This window comes from Bos indicus x Bos taurus, chromosome 19 (genome assembly GCF_003369695.1).
Source record: "Bos indicus x Bos taurus breed Angus x Brahman F1 hybrid chromosome 19, Bos_hybrid_MaternalHap_v2.0, whole genome shotgun sequence".
NCBI classification, from domain to species: domain Eukaryota; kingdom Metazoa; phylum Chordata; class Mammalia; order Artiodactyla; family Bovidae; genus Bos; species Bos indicus x Bos taurus.
In genome coordinates, this window is record NC_040094.1 from 41,640,842 (window position 1) to 41,655,446 (window position 14,605).

The 14,605-nt window shown below is 57.0% G+C and overlaps 1 protein-coding gene across 3 annotated transcripts in view; it reads left to right on the forward strand.

Annotated features, from left to right (window-relative positions):
- Positions 1-14,605, forward strand: part of RARA (retinoic acid receptor alpha) — a 44,113-nt gene that overhangs the window by 13,493 nt on the left and 16,015 nt on the right. For 2 of the 3 annotated variants that reach the window (XM_027517083.1, XM_027517082.1), the window contains exon 2: positions 7,078-7,606. In XM_027517083.1, the coding sequence (XP_027372884.1) occupies positions 7,429-7,606 (178 nt within the window). In that variant the 5' untranslated portion in view covers positions 7,078-7,428. Of the gene's footprint in view, positions 1-6,732; positions 6,833-7,077; positions 7,607-14,605 lie in introns of those variants that run through there. The other variant, XM_027517084.1, reaches the window with a different exon arrangement.

Consider the following 14,605-nt stretch of genomic DNA (forward strand, 5'->3'; position numbering starts at 1 on the left):
ATGTTTGTTGTTGGTTGCCATGGAGATGGCCGCCTTGGGCACTACCCTGGCTCTTGTGGGGAGCAAACTGCCCCTCCCTCTAGGCCCACAGTTGCGGGAGGGTTGGAGGGGGCCTGCCCAGGGGGCTGTTTCAGGCTGAGTGTGTGTGGTCTCTGATGCCCCAGATCCCCCAGGGCCCCCCAGACTTCTGTCTGTGGGAAGGAGTCGCAGCCACCCAGTCAGACTGAGTGTCGAGGAGACTGTGACCACGTCTGGCTGCGCTTGGCTGTGGCTGACTGAGTCTGACTAGTTGTGCAGACCTCCACCTGGGGGTCCCGCTGGCCTAGAAAGACTCCCGTTCTAGGAATGTCTGCTCCTGTCCTCTTTCCCTTCGGAACCTTCTCCCATCCTGTGTTCTCATGGAAACTGCTTTCCCCAGGGAGTTCCTGCGGCTTCTTGGGGTCCAGGCTGGAGTAGGGAGGGCCCCGGCAGGATCCCCGGTTTTGTGTGATTTGGAGGTGGGGAGGTGGTGCTCTGCAGCGCCTCCTCTCGCCTCTGCACACAGCCTGCATCCACTTCTCCCTGATCCCACGGGCCCTCAGCTGAAGGGGCAGGTCGTGGGACTTTGTGACCATCTGCCCCACCCCCTGGTGGGCTTCTCTGTTCGGAGGGGGCTAAAGTAGGGGAAGAGATTCCCTCTAGTTCCAACCCCAACTGAGTAGGCGAGTGTGGAGTAGGAAGTTCCTGGGGGGTTGCTGGATAGAGGGGTATGGGGCGGGGCACAGTCTGACTCAGGCCTGGTCTGGGGTCAGAGCCAAAAGGATATCCTGAGGCAGGAGGGGGGGCGTTCCCAGCTTCCCTGCAGTGCGGTCCCTAGGGAGGGATGCTGAGAGGGGGGCTCGTAGCACTGTGTGCTGCTGACAGTCTTTCTGCCCTCAGATTCAGAATTGGCACTCCCAGGGCTGGGGCAGGGCTGAGGAGTTAGCAGGGTAGATTGCTATAGCCTTACATCTACGCAACACCTATACCTGCGCACGCACACACACACACACACACACACACACACACACACACACCCCTACACACCTTCTGCTCTCTGTGTTCACCCCCACCTCCCCCTGCCCCCCGCATTGTGATAGTTGTACTTCCTGCCCTGCGGAGAGGGGAGACAGTGGTGAGGGGGCAGCTGCCAAGGTGGGGGTGGGGAAAGCCCCATGCCAGGCTGGTTGTGAAGACAAGACGGTGGTTTCCAAGCTGGGGGGGGTCCCCTTTTGTCTGTGCCCCTTTGGTCCTCCACCCGGACAGAGCTGCCTCTGTGTGGTCCACACACTCCTGTGGTCTGGCTGTGGCCTCAGCAGCCTCATCTCTTCCTCTTCCTGTTTTCTTCCTTCCCCGTGGGCCAGTCCCTCTCCTTGAGGCCTGAGCTGCCCCCTGCCCTTTCACCTGCTCTCTGCTCCGAGAGAAGACTGGGTGGGAGGCTTCAGCTCTGATTCTGAACGGGTCCCCCAGTCACCTTGGGCTTTGGAGGCCCCAGTCACATCTCCCAGGGGCCTCTGGGGTGCAGTCCCTGGAGGTGCAAGAGTTGGGACACTGCCCTGACTGGCAGAGATGCCCCCCCACTTCCTTCTTGCAGACCTGGCCTGTCCTGGGCTTGAGTTATCCAATTGCCTTCTGCCTGGGATTCAGTCACATGGGGAGCATGGCCTGTGGACATCAGGCAGCCCAGTGAGGCTGGGGCAGAAGCTTGGGCCGGGGGGTACGAGTTGGGGAGACATGAGACCCACTTTTTGGGAGTAAGTACTGCAACTTGAGACAGGGGTGGGGTCGGGCAGTGGTAGCATCCTGAGGCCAGCCTCTGGACTTCAGGTCTCCCCTAACTGTCTCCAGTGATGTGCCCTGCAAGCGCTTGGGGCAGGTTTTCAAACAGTTCCTAGCTCTGGCGAGGCAGGCCTGGGCTTCTGAGGACTGGTGGGGAAAGAGATGCCCTCCACTTGTCCCAGCCTCACCCAGCCGATCCTCCTCTGCCCTGCCTGGGGTGGTCTCTTTCAAAATGAGGCTGGTCTTGCCGGCTTCCTGCAGCCTAGAGCCGGGTGAGCAAAAGGTAAACAGAGGACGCGCATGGCCGGGAAGAGAGAGGGGCCCCTGGAAAAGGGCGAAAAAGAAGTAATGTTCATTACTTTGCTGATCTGAGAAGTATGGGGGAGGGGGAGAGGTTGTGGCTTTGTGTGTGTATGTGTGTGTGTGTGTTTTCCTGGAAAGTTTATAAATAGTTCCAGCCCACTGTTCTGGTTTGAAATCTGCCCTGTCCCGCCCTGCCCTGCCCTGCCAGCTCCTGGCAGGGGAAGGGGGTTCAGAGAGACTGGGTCTTTGCTTCTGCCAGGGCTGGACTCCCTGCCCCCCACCCCCAAGTTGAGCTTGAGCTTTGGGTGTCATTTGCATATGATTCATTGACTGTCTAGAATGCTTAGGAAAGCCCCTGTCGCCCCTTCTTTTAAGCTCCTCAATCCTTATCCCCTTCTCTCTCAGCCTATCCAGAACTGCCTGGCCTCTGTTCCTTAGGAGCCTTAGTTGTGGGGGAACTTGGGAACAGAGAGGAGAAGCAGATGAAGAGGAGGACAAGGCCGGCTGGGTTTGGGGACCCCTGGCTGCCCTTCCCTGAGGGCAGGGAAATAAATCGACTATTTCTCTTCCCCTCCTCCGCTCCCCAAATCCAAAGGTTTCCCTTTTTTGGTTTGTGAAACGAAAGAAGGGAATTTGGGAAAGGATTGTGGTCAGGCCTCCACCCACACCCCAAGTATTCCTCTCCCTACATTCCGCTCCTTGGTCTAGGGGGGAAACAGACCCTGGAAAATGGGTAATTTTCCCGCCCAGCCCCGTCAGCAGATACTAGCCCTGGCTGGGGAGAAGGAGGGGAGTGCAGACACATGGGCCAGGGAGGCGCTGAGGAGGCGCTGGCAGATGGGGAAGCAGGGGACCCCGTTGCCCAGCACCTCCTGTGTGCCAGGCACTGTGCTAGGTACTTTCCAGGACTTTTATCTCTGAAATCACACAGCCAGTTGTTGAGGTAGGCAGTTCACAGGCAAGTAAACAGATGCTTAGAGAGGTTAAGTGACTTGTCTAAGGTCACCCAGAGTGGCAGAGCTGAGATTTGACCCTTCAAAACCTTTGGTTCTTTCTGCTGTCTTCACGGCTTGGCCAACTTTTGTCTCTCTCTAGATGTGAGACTCTGGGGACCTAAGGAACGGGGGGCTGGGACTCCGGACGCTGGGGAAGGGATCCTGGCACCTTCGAGGGCGGGGGAGTCCCCAGCGGTCAGGGGTGCCTGGCTGGTGGTCAGTGCTCCAGCCCTCCCCCCACCCTCTTTGTGCTGTGCTGAGGCTGAGCTAGGTGTATGGGAGGTGAGGGCCTGTGGTTTTTCCCTCCCTCGAGGGAGGGTGCCCGTGGGCAGTGGAGGTGGCAGGCACAGGGTGGAGGTTGGATGTGGGTAATTTGTTTTCCCTTTCTTTGGTGCTGGTTTCAATTCTCTGACAGTGTCTTCTCCACCCCTGGGTGCCTGGGGCCAGGGCCCAGGCATCTCCCCGAGGGTGGTCATGGTTCCAGAGAAACCTATTGAGGCCAAGCCTGTGCTCTTTGGCCCCACCCCCCCTCATCCCTGCCCTTGCCCATCCCTGTTCCCTGGCCAGCCTGGCCCTTGGCCCATTTCTGTGACCTTTACCCCCTCCCTTGACTCAAGGCCTTCCCCAGGGAGTTGAGTAACTTTGCATTGAAGTTTGCAGGCTGAGCTCCTTTGGTGAAGCTCTGATGGGGGTGGGGGACGCCTTCCAGCCTCTCCCTGGGGTGTGTATCTGTGAGTGAGGTTTGAAGTATGGTCCAGTTTCAAACTTCTCAGGGGCAGAGTTGAGGCATATTAAGGTAGCTGTTAGTCTCTTTTGGGGTCAAGGGTGGGCTCCAGAGGGTCCAGACTGAATCCGCCCCCACCCTCCAAAAGCTCGGTCAGGAGGCCTGGAGTCTGGAGTGAATGGCTTCCTGGGCTTCACCTCGGGAGGTAGGCCCCCCTATGGACCTGAATCTACTGGAGTGTTTCTCTGTGTGTGTGGACCCTGCTGCTGTTGGGGGGCTGGCCCACAGGGAGGCAGGTGCAGAGGCCAGCCTGGCTGGGTGAGGACCAGGCAAAGTACAGTTTGGGAGACCGTGAGGCTGTGGTTGTGTGTCTGTGAGGAGCTGTGTCCTGGGCCATGCACGCAGATCTGGAGCCAGCTTCATTGTGTGTGGAGCCTAGGTGTGGGGGATCATGTGTCTGGGTTCCCCCTCCTCATGTGCCACATGCATGTCTGCACGCACACAGGCTGGGTGTGCAAACGTGCCCTTGCCCACCGGACGCTTTCCCTAGAACTCTGCGTGTAAGTGCCTGCAAGTGTGTGTGTGTGTGTGTGTGTGTGTGAGGGTCTGACTGTCAACACTACTGAGGCTCAGCCAGTCCCTCCTTCTCGTGCTGGCTCGAGTTCCCCTTGTGCGGGGCCCCTCAGGGGTGTGTAGGGGGGCCAGGGTGGCAGCTGGCCCAATGGGTGGGGCCCCTGTTCCTCTGACGTCAGCCTCTCTGCCTGGGAGGGAATCGGCGGGGGCCTGGGGAAGGAAGGGGGCACCTCATTCAGGAGTAAGAGAGGCCCTAAGGAGGTCATAATTAGTAAAAATAAAAATCATGGTCATTAACAAGGTCCAGATTTCACTCCTGGGGAGCTGCCCCCTCCCTTGCAAGTACCTGTCCCCACCTCCCCCCTCAGCCCCACACAGTCACAGGCTGGGTGGCTCGCCCAGCTGGGCCCAGAAGTCCTGGCCTCGTCCACAGTGGCCTTGGCAGAACTCCTCCATCTCAGGCATCGTTCTTGGCCAAATGCTGGCCAATGCGTGTCCCCTGGACTCCAGGTCTGAGCCTGGAGCCTGGAGCTTGGAACATGGTATTATGCCCTGAGCCTGGAGAGGAAGGGGTTGGAGGCCATCCTTATTTTGAGTCTCTCTGGCCCTGTTTTCTTTTCTTCTCTTTTCTCTTCCCTTCCTCCCCTTAACAGCTTTATGGAGATGTAATTTGTATACCATGAAATTCACCTATTAAAGTGTATAAGTGAGTGTGACTTTACTATAGTCACAGAGTTGTGCAACCATCACCACCTTCACTTGTAGAAATTTTTCATCACTCTAGAAAGAGCCCCCGTACCATTCAGCAGTCACTTCCCATTTCCCTCAAACCCACACCCACACCCCCCCCACCCCGTAACTAACCACAAGCTACTTTCTGCCTTTTTAGATTTGCCTGTTTTGGACATTTCATATAAAGGGAATCATACAACAGGTGGTCTTTTACAACTAGCAGGATGTTTTCACGGTTTATCCATGATGTATATATCAGGACTTTGTCCCTTTTTAAAATATATTCATTCATTTATTTATTTGGCTGCGCCAGGTCTCGGTTGCAGCACTCGAGATCCTTAATCTTCGTCGCCTTGTGTGGGATCTTCAGCTGTGGCATGGGAGCTCTTAGTTGCAGCATGTGGGATCTAGTTCCCTGACCAGGGATCAAGCCCAGGCTGCCTGCATTGGGAGCACGGACCACAAGGGAAGTCGCAGTGTCTTGTTCCTTTTATGGCAGAATACTATTCCATTGTATGGATGTACAGCATTTTATTTATCCGTTCATCTGTTGATGGACCTTTGGGTGGGTTCTACTCTTTTGGCTATAAGGAGTGTTGGTATGAAGGTTTGTATCCATGTACAGGTTTTTGTGTGGACTTAATGTTTTACCTTCTCTTGGGTAGATACCTAGAAGTGGAATTGCTGGGTCATATTACTCTGTGTTTAACCTCCTGAAGAACTGCCAGCCTGTTTTCCAAAGCAGCTGTACCATTTTACATTCCTGCCTACTATGTATGAAGGTTCAATTTCTCCACATCCTCACCTGCTTGTTAGTATCAGTCTTTTTGATTATAGCCATCTTGGTGGATGCAAAATGGTATCTCATTGTGGCTTTGATTAGCCGTGTTTCTCTTTGCTTTTTCATATGTGTCACAGGTGTGTGTGTGTGTGTGTGTGTACACAGTCATATATAAATACATGCATGGTTATTGATACTGTTTATACATATCCTCCTAGGCCTCTCGTGGATGCTTCTCTTCCTGTCTCTTTCTTTGCTCTTGTTGCTGCCTGTCTCACTGTGTCGTGGAATTTCTGGGTTCACCTCTGTCTCTTGCTACCTGTGGTGTTATCTTTGTGTATCCTCAGGCCCCAGCTGTTCAAACAGGGTGTGGATCTGTGTATACACTGATGGTGGTGGGGGCATCTGGGCTCTCATCTTCTGCTCACCTCCCACTCCCTCCAGGGAGGTTGCTTCTGCAGGCAGAGGATGTGGGTGAAGTCTGAGCTCAGTTTCCCTTGCTCCTTCATGGTGGGCGAGGAGAGTAGGGGGCTTCCATGCTAGGTAGTCCCTGGCACACTCTTCACCCCCAGCCCATCATGCTGTTAGGCAATGGAGGTGACACTCAGGAGTCTCAGCTCCCATTTCCCTATTTGTAGGTATGTAAACGGGTCTGTGGGACAAACCCATCTGGGGTGCTTGGGCTTGGATTTGGGGGGGAAGTGGTGTAAGCAAGGCCCCCTGGCTTAGGAGTCATTTTTCTGAGAAGTGCCAATGCTTTAGGGAAGCGGCTTTTCCTCCCCCTCCCTCCTCCTCTCAAGCACACGTTCTCTGTGTCTTGACCTCAGGTAACCTGCTTTGGGGGAAGGAGGGCCAGCTGCCTTTCTCTGCTGCAGGAATCCTCCAGGGTGGCATGGCAGCGTGGACGCTTTGCTCTCAGGACTGTGGGTGAGAGGCCCTCCTCGCTCTGGGCTCTGTCCCCGTCTCCCCAGCCTGGCTGTGCTGTCCTGCCACCCCCAGCAGTGTCTGGGCCTTACTCCCAGGCTGTCTCTGCCAGCCAGGCATGGTGCCAGCTGTCTGCTCAGCCGGGTGCCACGGGAAAATCTCCGGCTGCCCAGGTTGGGGAGCTCCACGGGGAATGCCCGTGAGCCCGCTCCTCGGTGCCCACTCACCTGTCTTTTCTCTCTCTGCAGCATCACGGGACATGGCCCCCACAGCCGCCTAGCTGGGGCCCACCCAGGAGAGGCTTCCTTTTCGGCATCCTGAGGGCCCGCTCTGGACCTTCCCGGGAAAGTGCCAGCTCGCAGAACCGCTTGACCAAAGGACTGGCTCTTGGGACGTCCCCCAGCCCACCGGCCCCCCCCTAGAGTGGGGGTGCCAGGAGCCTGAGATTAGCCTGCTGGCCTTGGACTGCAGCTCCGGGACGGAAGGGGGGGTGGGCTGACCGCCCAAGCCCCCTCTGGGCCCAGGCCCCATGCCCCGAGGAGAGGCGGCCTGAAGCCCGCCAGACTGTCTGCCTGCGCTTCTGACTGTGGCCGCCTGGCATGGCCAGCAACAGCAGCTCCTGCCCAACACCTGGGGGAGGGCACCTCAATGGGTACCCGGTGCCCCCCTACGCCTTCTTCTTCCCCCCCATGCTGGGTGGACTCTCCCCGCCAGGCGCTCTGACCACTCTCCAGCACCAGCTTCCAGTGAGCGGCTATAGCACGCCATCCCCAGCCAGTAAGTGGGGTCGGGGAGCGCCGTGGGAGGGGGCCGTGGAGGGCAGCAGGCCCAAGGCTGGGCCTCTGGGCACATCTCTTCCTCAGCAGCCAGGTTTCCTCCAGACAAGGGGGACCTGCTGGACAAGGGGGCTTGAGGATGAAAGGCCAGTAGGCTAATCACCGTGGTTGTGTTTTGTGTTGGGGGGTGGCCTGGAGTGTGGAGAGCTGAGACAATGCTGTCCTCTGGCCCCTCACGCCCCCTCCTGTGCTCTGCCTTTGAGGGCCTTATAAATAGCTCCAAGCACTGGACAAGGAGGCTGGAGGCGGGTAAACAAACCTCTCAACATTTGGTGGGGATGGCTGGTCTACTGAGAACAGCACCCCACCTCCAGCCCACCCCATCCAGTGCCTCTGAGAGAAGGGACTGGGAGGAGCACCCCCTCCCCTCACCGCTGGCCAGGCTGCATGGTGCTTCCCTTTGTGGGGAGGGGCCGGGGCAGGGGAGGGCCCCACAGGCAGCCTGGTGATGGGGGGAGAGTCCGGGGAGGGGACACAGGCCTGGACTCTGGCTCTGCGCGCAGGCCTGCTCTTGGCAGGGCCTGTGTTTTCTCTCCGCCTCCGCCGTCTGCCACGGGGGGTCGCCTGTTGGCTGGGTGGGGGTCTCGGTACCCTTCCCTGGCTGGCCGAGCCAGGTAGTGGGAGGTGGCGGCACTGAGGCCAGCTGGCAGAGTCCAGGCCTCGGTCCTGCCAGGCCGCTTACAGTAACTCTGGCCCCCAGGGCCCAGCTGGGCGCCAGGCCAGGGTTTGGGGGAGGAGGGAGCCGGGGCCTGGCCTGGGGCGGGAGGGGGTGGAAGCCGTAGAAGGGGACCATGGACGGCAGGCTGGCCTGGCCGGTCAGCTGTTGACCTGGGAAACGTGTCCCACCTCTCCTGGCGGGCAGGGACTGAACACCCTGCCCCGGGCACCCACCGCCTCTCCCACGCCACTGGCAAGCTGCCTGGCACTGCTGCCCTGTGCGCCTGGCTGGGCTGGGTCAGTGCCCCCTTCCCAGCGTGGGGGCAGCACACTCTCCCCGGAGCCAGGGAGTCTCTTTGTCCCTGGGGCAGGCCCTGGCTGGGCGCCTCACTGCCCACACTGGCCGGCTGCCCACCGCCACCACTGCTTCCTGGCTCGCCTCCTCTGGCTTGCACGGTGGCCTCCTCCCTCTCCAGCCCCACCAGCCACTGAGAGCAGGGGCTGTAAGTCTGTGCTCCTTTAGGTCCCTACCCTCTGGGCCCCGGGGCAGGGGGCAGGCGGATGCTGCCTCCTCAAACCTCCACCTTCTGTTTCCTCCCATGGAGGGGGCACAGCAGGCACATTGTGACCTGGGAGTCAGAACGATTCTGGCCTGGTCTTTAGTCTGTGTTTGGTGATGGGAGAGGCCAGTCTCTGAGTTTGGAGATGCTGGGCCAGTCTCTGAGTTAGGGGATGCTGGAGAAGGGGCGGGTGGGTCTGTGGTGCCTGAGATCTGTGTGGGAACTGGAGTTCACATCCCAGTTCCAGGAACTGGAGTGTCTGCTTCCCGCCAGGGTGGGGTTTTTAGGGAGGGAGAAACCGAGGGCGCTCAGCCTGGTGCTGGTGGACCACTTGCTCTTCCCCAGGTGATTGGGAACAGGGCCTTGGACACTGTCCCCCTGGGGCCTGGCTCACGGTGGGCTGGCCTGACCCTTATCTTGTGCCGGACAAGCGAGTGTTTTGCTCTCCTTTTTGAATGTTGCAAGCTTCTTCCTCTTTCTTCGAGGTGGGTGGGGAGGGTTTCCGGGTACCCCACCTCCCACCCTGGTAACCTTCTTCCCCCAGGGTGGGGTGCCCACATTTCTAGTTAAGCAATGCCCCTTCCTGCCCTCCTCCCTCTGTGAGCCAGTGGGTTTCCCTGCCTCTTCCTAGTAAACAACAACACCTCTGCTTACCCAGACCCCCAGCTTCTGAGCTTCTCCCTGACCTTCCTTCCCCTTAGGTCAGAAACCTGTCCATCCACCCCAAGAGAGCCAGGCATCTCCCTCTTTGTCGTGGAAGGCTGTGGGACCTGGTAACCCTGGCTTTCAGCTCTGGGTAGTGCAGCATGACAGATCAAAGTTCAGACCTGGAGGCAGCCTCGCTCCCCCCACCTGAGGGCTGGTGCTGGGGGCCAGGCATTTCCCAGGATGGTGGACAGCTGTGGCCCCCATCCCCACCAGGAGCGATTATATGCTCTGGTCCCCTGCCACCCTTCCTGCAGACAGCCTGGCACAGGAGGCCCCCTCCTCCCACTTGGCGCCAACAAAGGTGTTTGGATAATGCCCCCTCCACAACTTCCATCCCTCTCACCAAGTTGGGGCGGGGGGAGGCCGGACCCTGGGTGCGCTTCAGAGACTCAGTGGCCTGTGGAAGGACAGAACTGTTCTCTAGGTCAGTGGCGAGGGGTGGGTGTTTGTCCTGCTGTCCTCTCCCTCTCCCGGGAAGCCAGAGTGGGAAGTTCCAGGGATGGTACAAGATCTCCTCCTCCAAACCAGCCCTGGGGGCTTGGTCTCTTGAGGACTGGTATTTACTGTGGAGGCTTGGGATTCTGTGTGCCTTGTGGGGAGGGTCAGGGTTGTGTGTGCTTGGGGAGGGAGGTGAGGGTTGGGTGTGTTTTAGGGGTGGGGAGGTCAAGGTTGGGTTTGTGCTGGGGAGGGGGTCAATGGCTTAAAAGTACTGGGTGAGAGGGTCAGAGTGTGTTTGAGGAAAATCAGATCCAGAGCCGGGAGGGGTGTCAATGTGTTTGTGTGCTGGAGGGGGAGGTGACGTAGGGCACCGAATGTGTAAGGGGGAGGGGTCTGTGATTGTGTGTTTGGAGGGGGAAGGGTCTCTATTTCTTATCGCTAGTCTAGGCTGGAGAGGAAACGCACCTGCCTTTTTTTATTGCTTGCCCTGGGAATTCCATGGGGTGGGAGGGGTTGCTGTGGAGTAGGCTGTGTAGCTTGAGTTCTGGCTTTGCCATTTACTAAGTGTGACAACCTCTCCGAGCGTGTTTCCTCGTCTGTAAAACAGGGATCTAAGCAGAAGCTCCCTCAGACGGCTGAGGTTAGGCAAGATCGCCGACGTAATGCACTCTGCTCCTCGCCGTGCGTGCGCTCATCGCTGTCTCGTGGCCGTGGTACCTGGGTTTTATGACAGGGGAAAGGGATCGTGACCCTTTTCTGGGTGGGAGCTGGAGAGAATGGGATGCTGACATCTGTGGAGCACCTACTGTGTGCCTGGGACTTTATCTCTGTTTTACAAATCTTAATCCCGACAATCCGGGAGAGGGACATTATCTCCATTTACACATGGGGAAACAGCGCTGGTGGTTATGTGGCTGAGCTGAGTGACCCTACAGCTGGGCTGTTGTCTGCCATCCAGATAGGCAGCCTGGGAGGGTATGGTGGGGAGCCCTGGGTATGAGGAGTCTAGGCGGCGGATCTGGGCCATGGTGAAACCCCCTCTTCCCTGGCTGAAGGTAGGAGGAAGCCCCGCTTCTGCTTCTGGACCTCCCGCCTTTACCCAGCAGGGGGCGTAGGGAAGGCCTCCCCCTAGCCACGCCCCCTCTTCTGTTTTTGATCCTGAAGGCTGGAGGGAAAGAGCGATAAGAGGCCCGGGCCAGATCTCCATCCTGTCCTGGAAGCTGCGGATACAATCTGTTCACACCCATCCCCGCCCCCAATCAGCCCACTGCAGCCCCGGGAGTTTGCAGAGCTCAGCGGGCACCCTCCCCCCACCTCCAGACAGACACTGGAGGAACGGAGTGTAAAAGCCACATTCTTATTCTTATTTTGTTTCCATTTGTGGAGTGGGGGCAGGGAAGTTGGAAGCCACGGGGAGGGGAGCTGGGGATGGGAGCCCCGAAAGACCGGGTCCAGACTTTTCGTTTCCATCCACACATTTGCTATGTATGCCTAGAAACGGGGGGGTGGCTCTAGGGTCTGGGGGAGCCTGGGGAGACTTCCTCTCCTCTGCCACTCCCTCCTCTGCCCACTCTTTCCCTGGACAATAGGAGAGACAGCCCAGGGGGCGGGGGAACTGCTAGCAGTGCCCTTCCTGGGGTCCAAAATGCAGAATCAGCTGAAAGACTGTTGGATGGGGTTTTGAATTAAAATGGGGCCCCCCTCACCTTTTATCTCAAGGCACTGGTAGTGCACAGACCCCCTCAGGGCCGGATCCCAGCATGGGCTGGGGGAGGGGACTCCGGGAAGGAAGCCTGTCCTCTAGGCTGGCCCAGACCTGAGACACAGTGTGTGCCCATGCCAAAGCCCTGTGCCCATGGGGATGTGCCAGTGCAGGCCTGACCACCCTTTGAGGGGTAGTGTCTGTGGAAAGAGGAAATGTTTCCCTTCTCCAAATCACTTTGGGGTGGTGCCCACAACGCCTTCTTCCTCCTCTCCCTTTTCAAAGGTGGGGCATAGCCCATGGAGCCGGACCTCCCAGGGTAGACCAGAGGCCCTCAGCCCTGGCTAGATCAGAAATAGAGGTCCTCCCCTCCCCATTCTTACTTCTGAGTTGCAGAGAACCTCAGCCCACGGACCAAGGCCCCTTTGGCAGAAGTCTTAAAGGACAGCTCTTCCTGTGCGGCGGGGGGCAGGTCACTCAACCTCTCTTTGAGTCTGTTTCCTCTTTAAATCAAGACTCCTAATCCGTTCCTTGCTGGGCAGGCTGCTAGGAGGCCATGCTGACCTGCTTGCTGGTGAGGGCCTGGGCGAGCTTCAAGTACCCTATAAGATGAGCGATGACAGGGTCAGGGGGTAGAGCTGGTATTGTCTTGGGGGATGGCACCCTGTACTGGGACCTGATGTCTGTCTGGCCCCTGAGCCTCATTATTTCGTGTTTGTTATCCCCTCTAGATGGGGTCGGGGACCAGAGGGAGCCGTGCTTGGAGGGTAATTGGGGGCCAGTTCATTTCAGCCCACACCTGCTGAGGGCCTGCTAAGCACACAGTGCTGGAGGAGTTACGGGGGATGTGGCAGAGGAGGACAGAGGCCCCAGACCTGCCACTAGGCCCTCCCACCTCCCCTGCTACCCCTAGCGGCCAGCCAGAACCTGCCGGAACCTTCCTTTTTCCCTCTTCTCCCATTGCCCCAGGACACTGTGTTCTACTCTGACCTGCCCCGTGACCTTGCTGTTGCCCAGAACAGGCATCTCACCCCGACTTCTCCCCTTCTCCAGCTCCGGAAATCCTATCCATCCTTCAAGGAACATCTTGAATACCGCCTCTTCCCAGAAACCTTCACAGAAGTTCACTCTTCCTCGCTCACTCTCCACCCCACCCCCTACCTCCTTTGAATGCCCGCAGGTCCTTATTTTTTCTTCTATAAAACTCATCTCTCTCCCACGAAGGGACTCCTCTCCACCTGATACCCACCGTGAGCTGTAATCATCTGGGAGATCTCTTCCCCATCACCAGGTCTTTGGTGGCAGGGACAGTCCCTGATCCTTGAGCACCTCAAAGCTGCGAACGCAAGGCCTGGCACATAACTGGTGCCTTGGATCTGTCACTGGGAGGAAAGATACCAAGGGCCTTGGAAGCAATCTGCCCTCTTCCCCAGCAGTCTCATCCCCAGCCAAGGCTTGCATCTGTGCTCCAGGTCCCAGCATTGCTTCTGCAGCCCAGACACCTCACTTAGGTGAGACCTCATTTTGGAGCCCCACACCCACCTGTCCCCCAGCCCAGTAGACTTTGCTACTTTGCAGTCTTGGAACTTTGCTGTAGCACAAGCCACACACTGATTAGTTTCCTTTATTACCACTGGCGGGCGACTTGGGTTTGATCCTTGGGTTGGGAAGATACCCTGGAGAAGGGAAAGGCGACCCGCTCCAGTATTCTGGCCTGAACTGTATAGTCCATGGGGTCCCACAGAGTCAGACACGACTGGGCAACTTTCACTCACTTATCACCACTGGCAGTTTCCTGAAGGTGAAGGTGAAGTCGCTCAGTCGTGTCCAACTCTTTGCGACCCTGTGGACTGTAGCCTACCAGGCTTCTCCATCCATGGAATCCTCCAGGCAAGAATACTGGAGTGGGTTACCATTTCCTTCTCCAGGGGATCTTCCCGACCCAGGGATTGAAGCTGGGTCTCCCACATTGGAGGCAGACGCTTTAACCTCTGAGCCACCAGGGAGGCTGTGGGCTGTGCTAACCATTGTGTGCTTCCTGGACTGTTCTAACTGGTCTCTCTTGCCCTCCTACCATCCATTCTCCACACAGCTTCACAAGGTTAAAGCTGATTTGTAACACTAAATCAGATCTTGCCTCTCCTCTGCTTGGAACCTTTCAGTGGTCTCTCCCTGCATTTGAGATAAAATTCAGCAAGCCCACGTGGTCTGGTCTCAGCCCACCTCTACAGCCTGGTCTTGTGCTCCTTTTCCTCTTGAGTTGTATATGCCATCTACTCTAGTCCTCTGATAGTTCCTTGAGTAAACTCTCCGACTTTTATAACCCAGGACCCTTGCATAGGCTCTTACTGGAACTCCACTCCTTCTTGCTCTTTGCCTAACTAATTTTTAAACTTCTACTTTTTCTTTAGGTCTCTGCTTTGACCCTCCAACCTAAATTAGGTGCCTACATTAATTCTCCCTCAAGCTTATTTGTTTTTTATGTGCTTACTTGTGCCATAATACCAGTTAGCTTGCAATTTTATATATATATATATATGCAATAATAAACATATATGTGTGATTATTTGCTAAATGGCTGTTTCACCATAAGGTCTAAAAAGGCATGCTCCCCATGGTATCCACCTAGGAGGTGATCAGAAAATAGTTTTCCTTGCATTGGCTTGGCATGGTGGGAATATGGGCTTTGATGGCAGAAAGTTCAAATACTCTATATTAGCAGTGTGATCTTGGACAACCCATCTGACCTTGCTGAGAGCTTAGTTTCTTTATTTGTAAAACAGGAATAATAGTGTTTATCTCTTGGATTGGCTGTGAGGATTACCTGACCACATAATTTAGAAACCTGGCTTTTGGAGCAATATCCTTGGGAAGC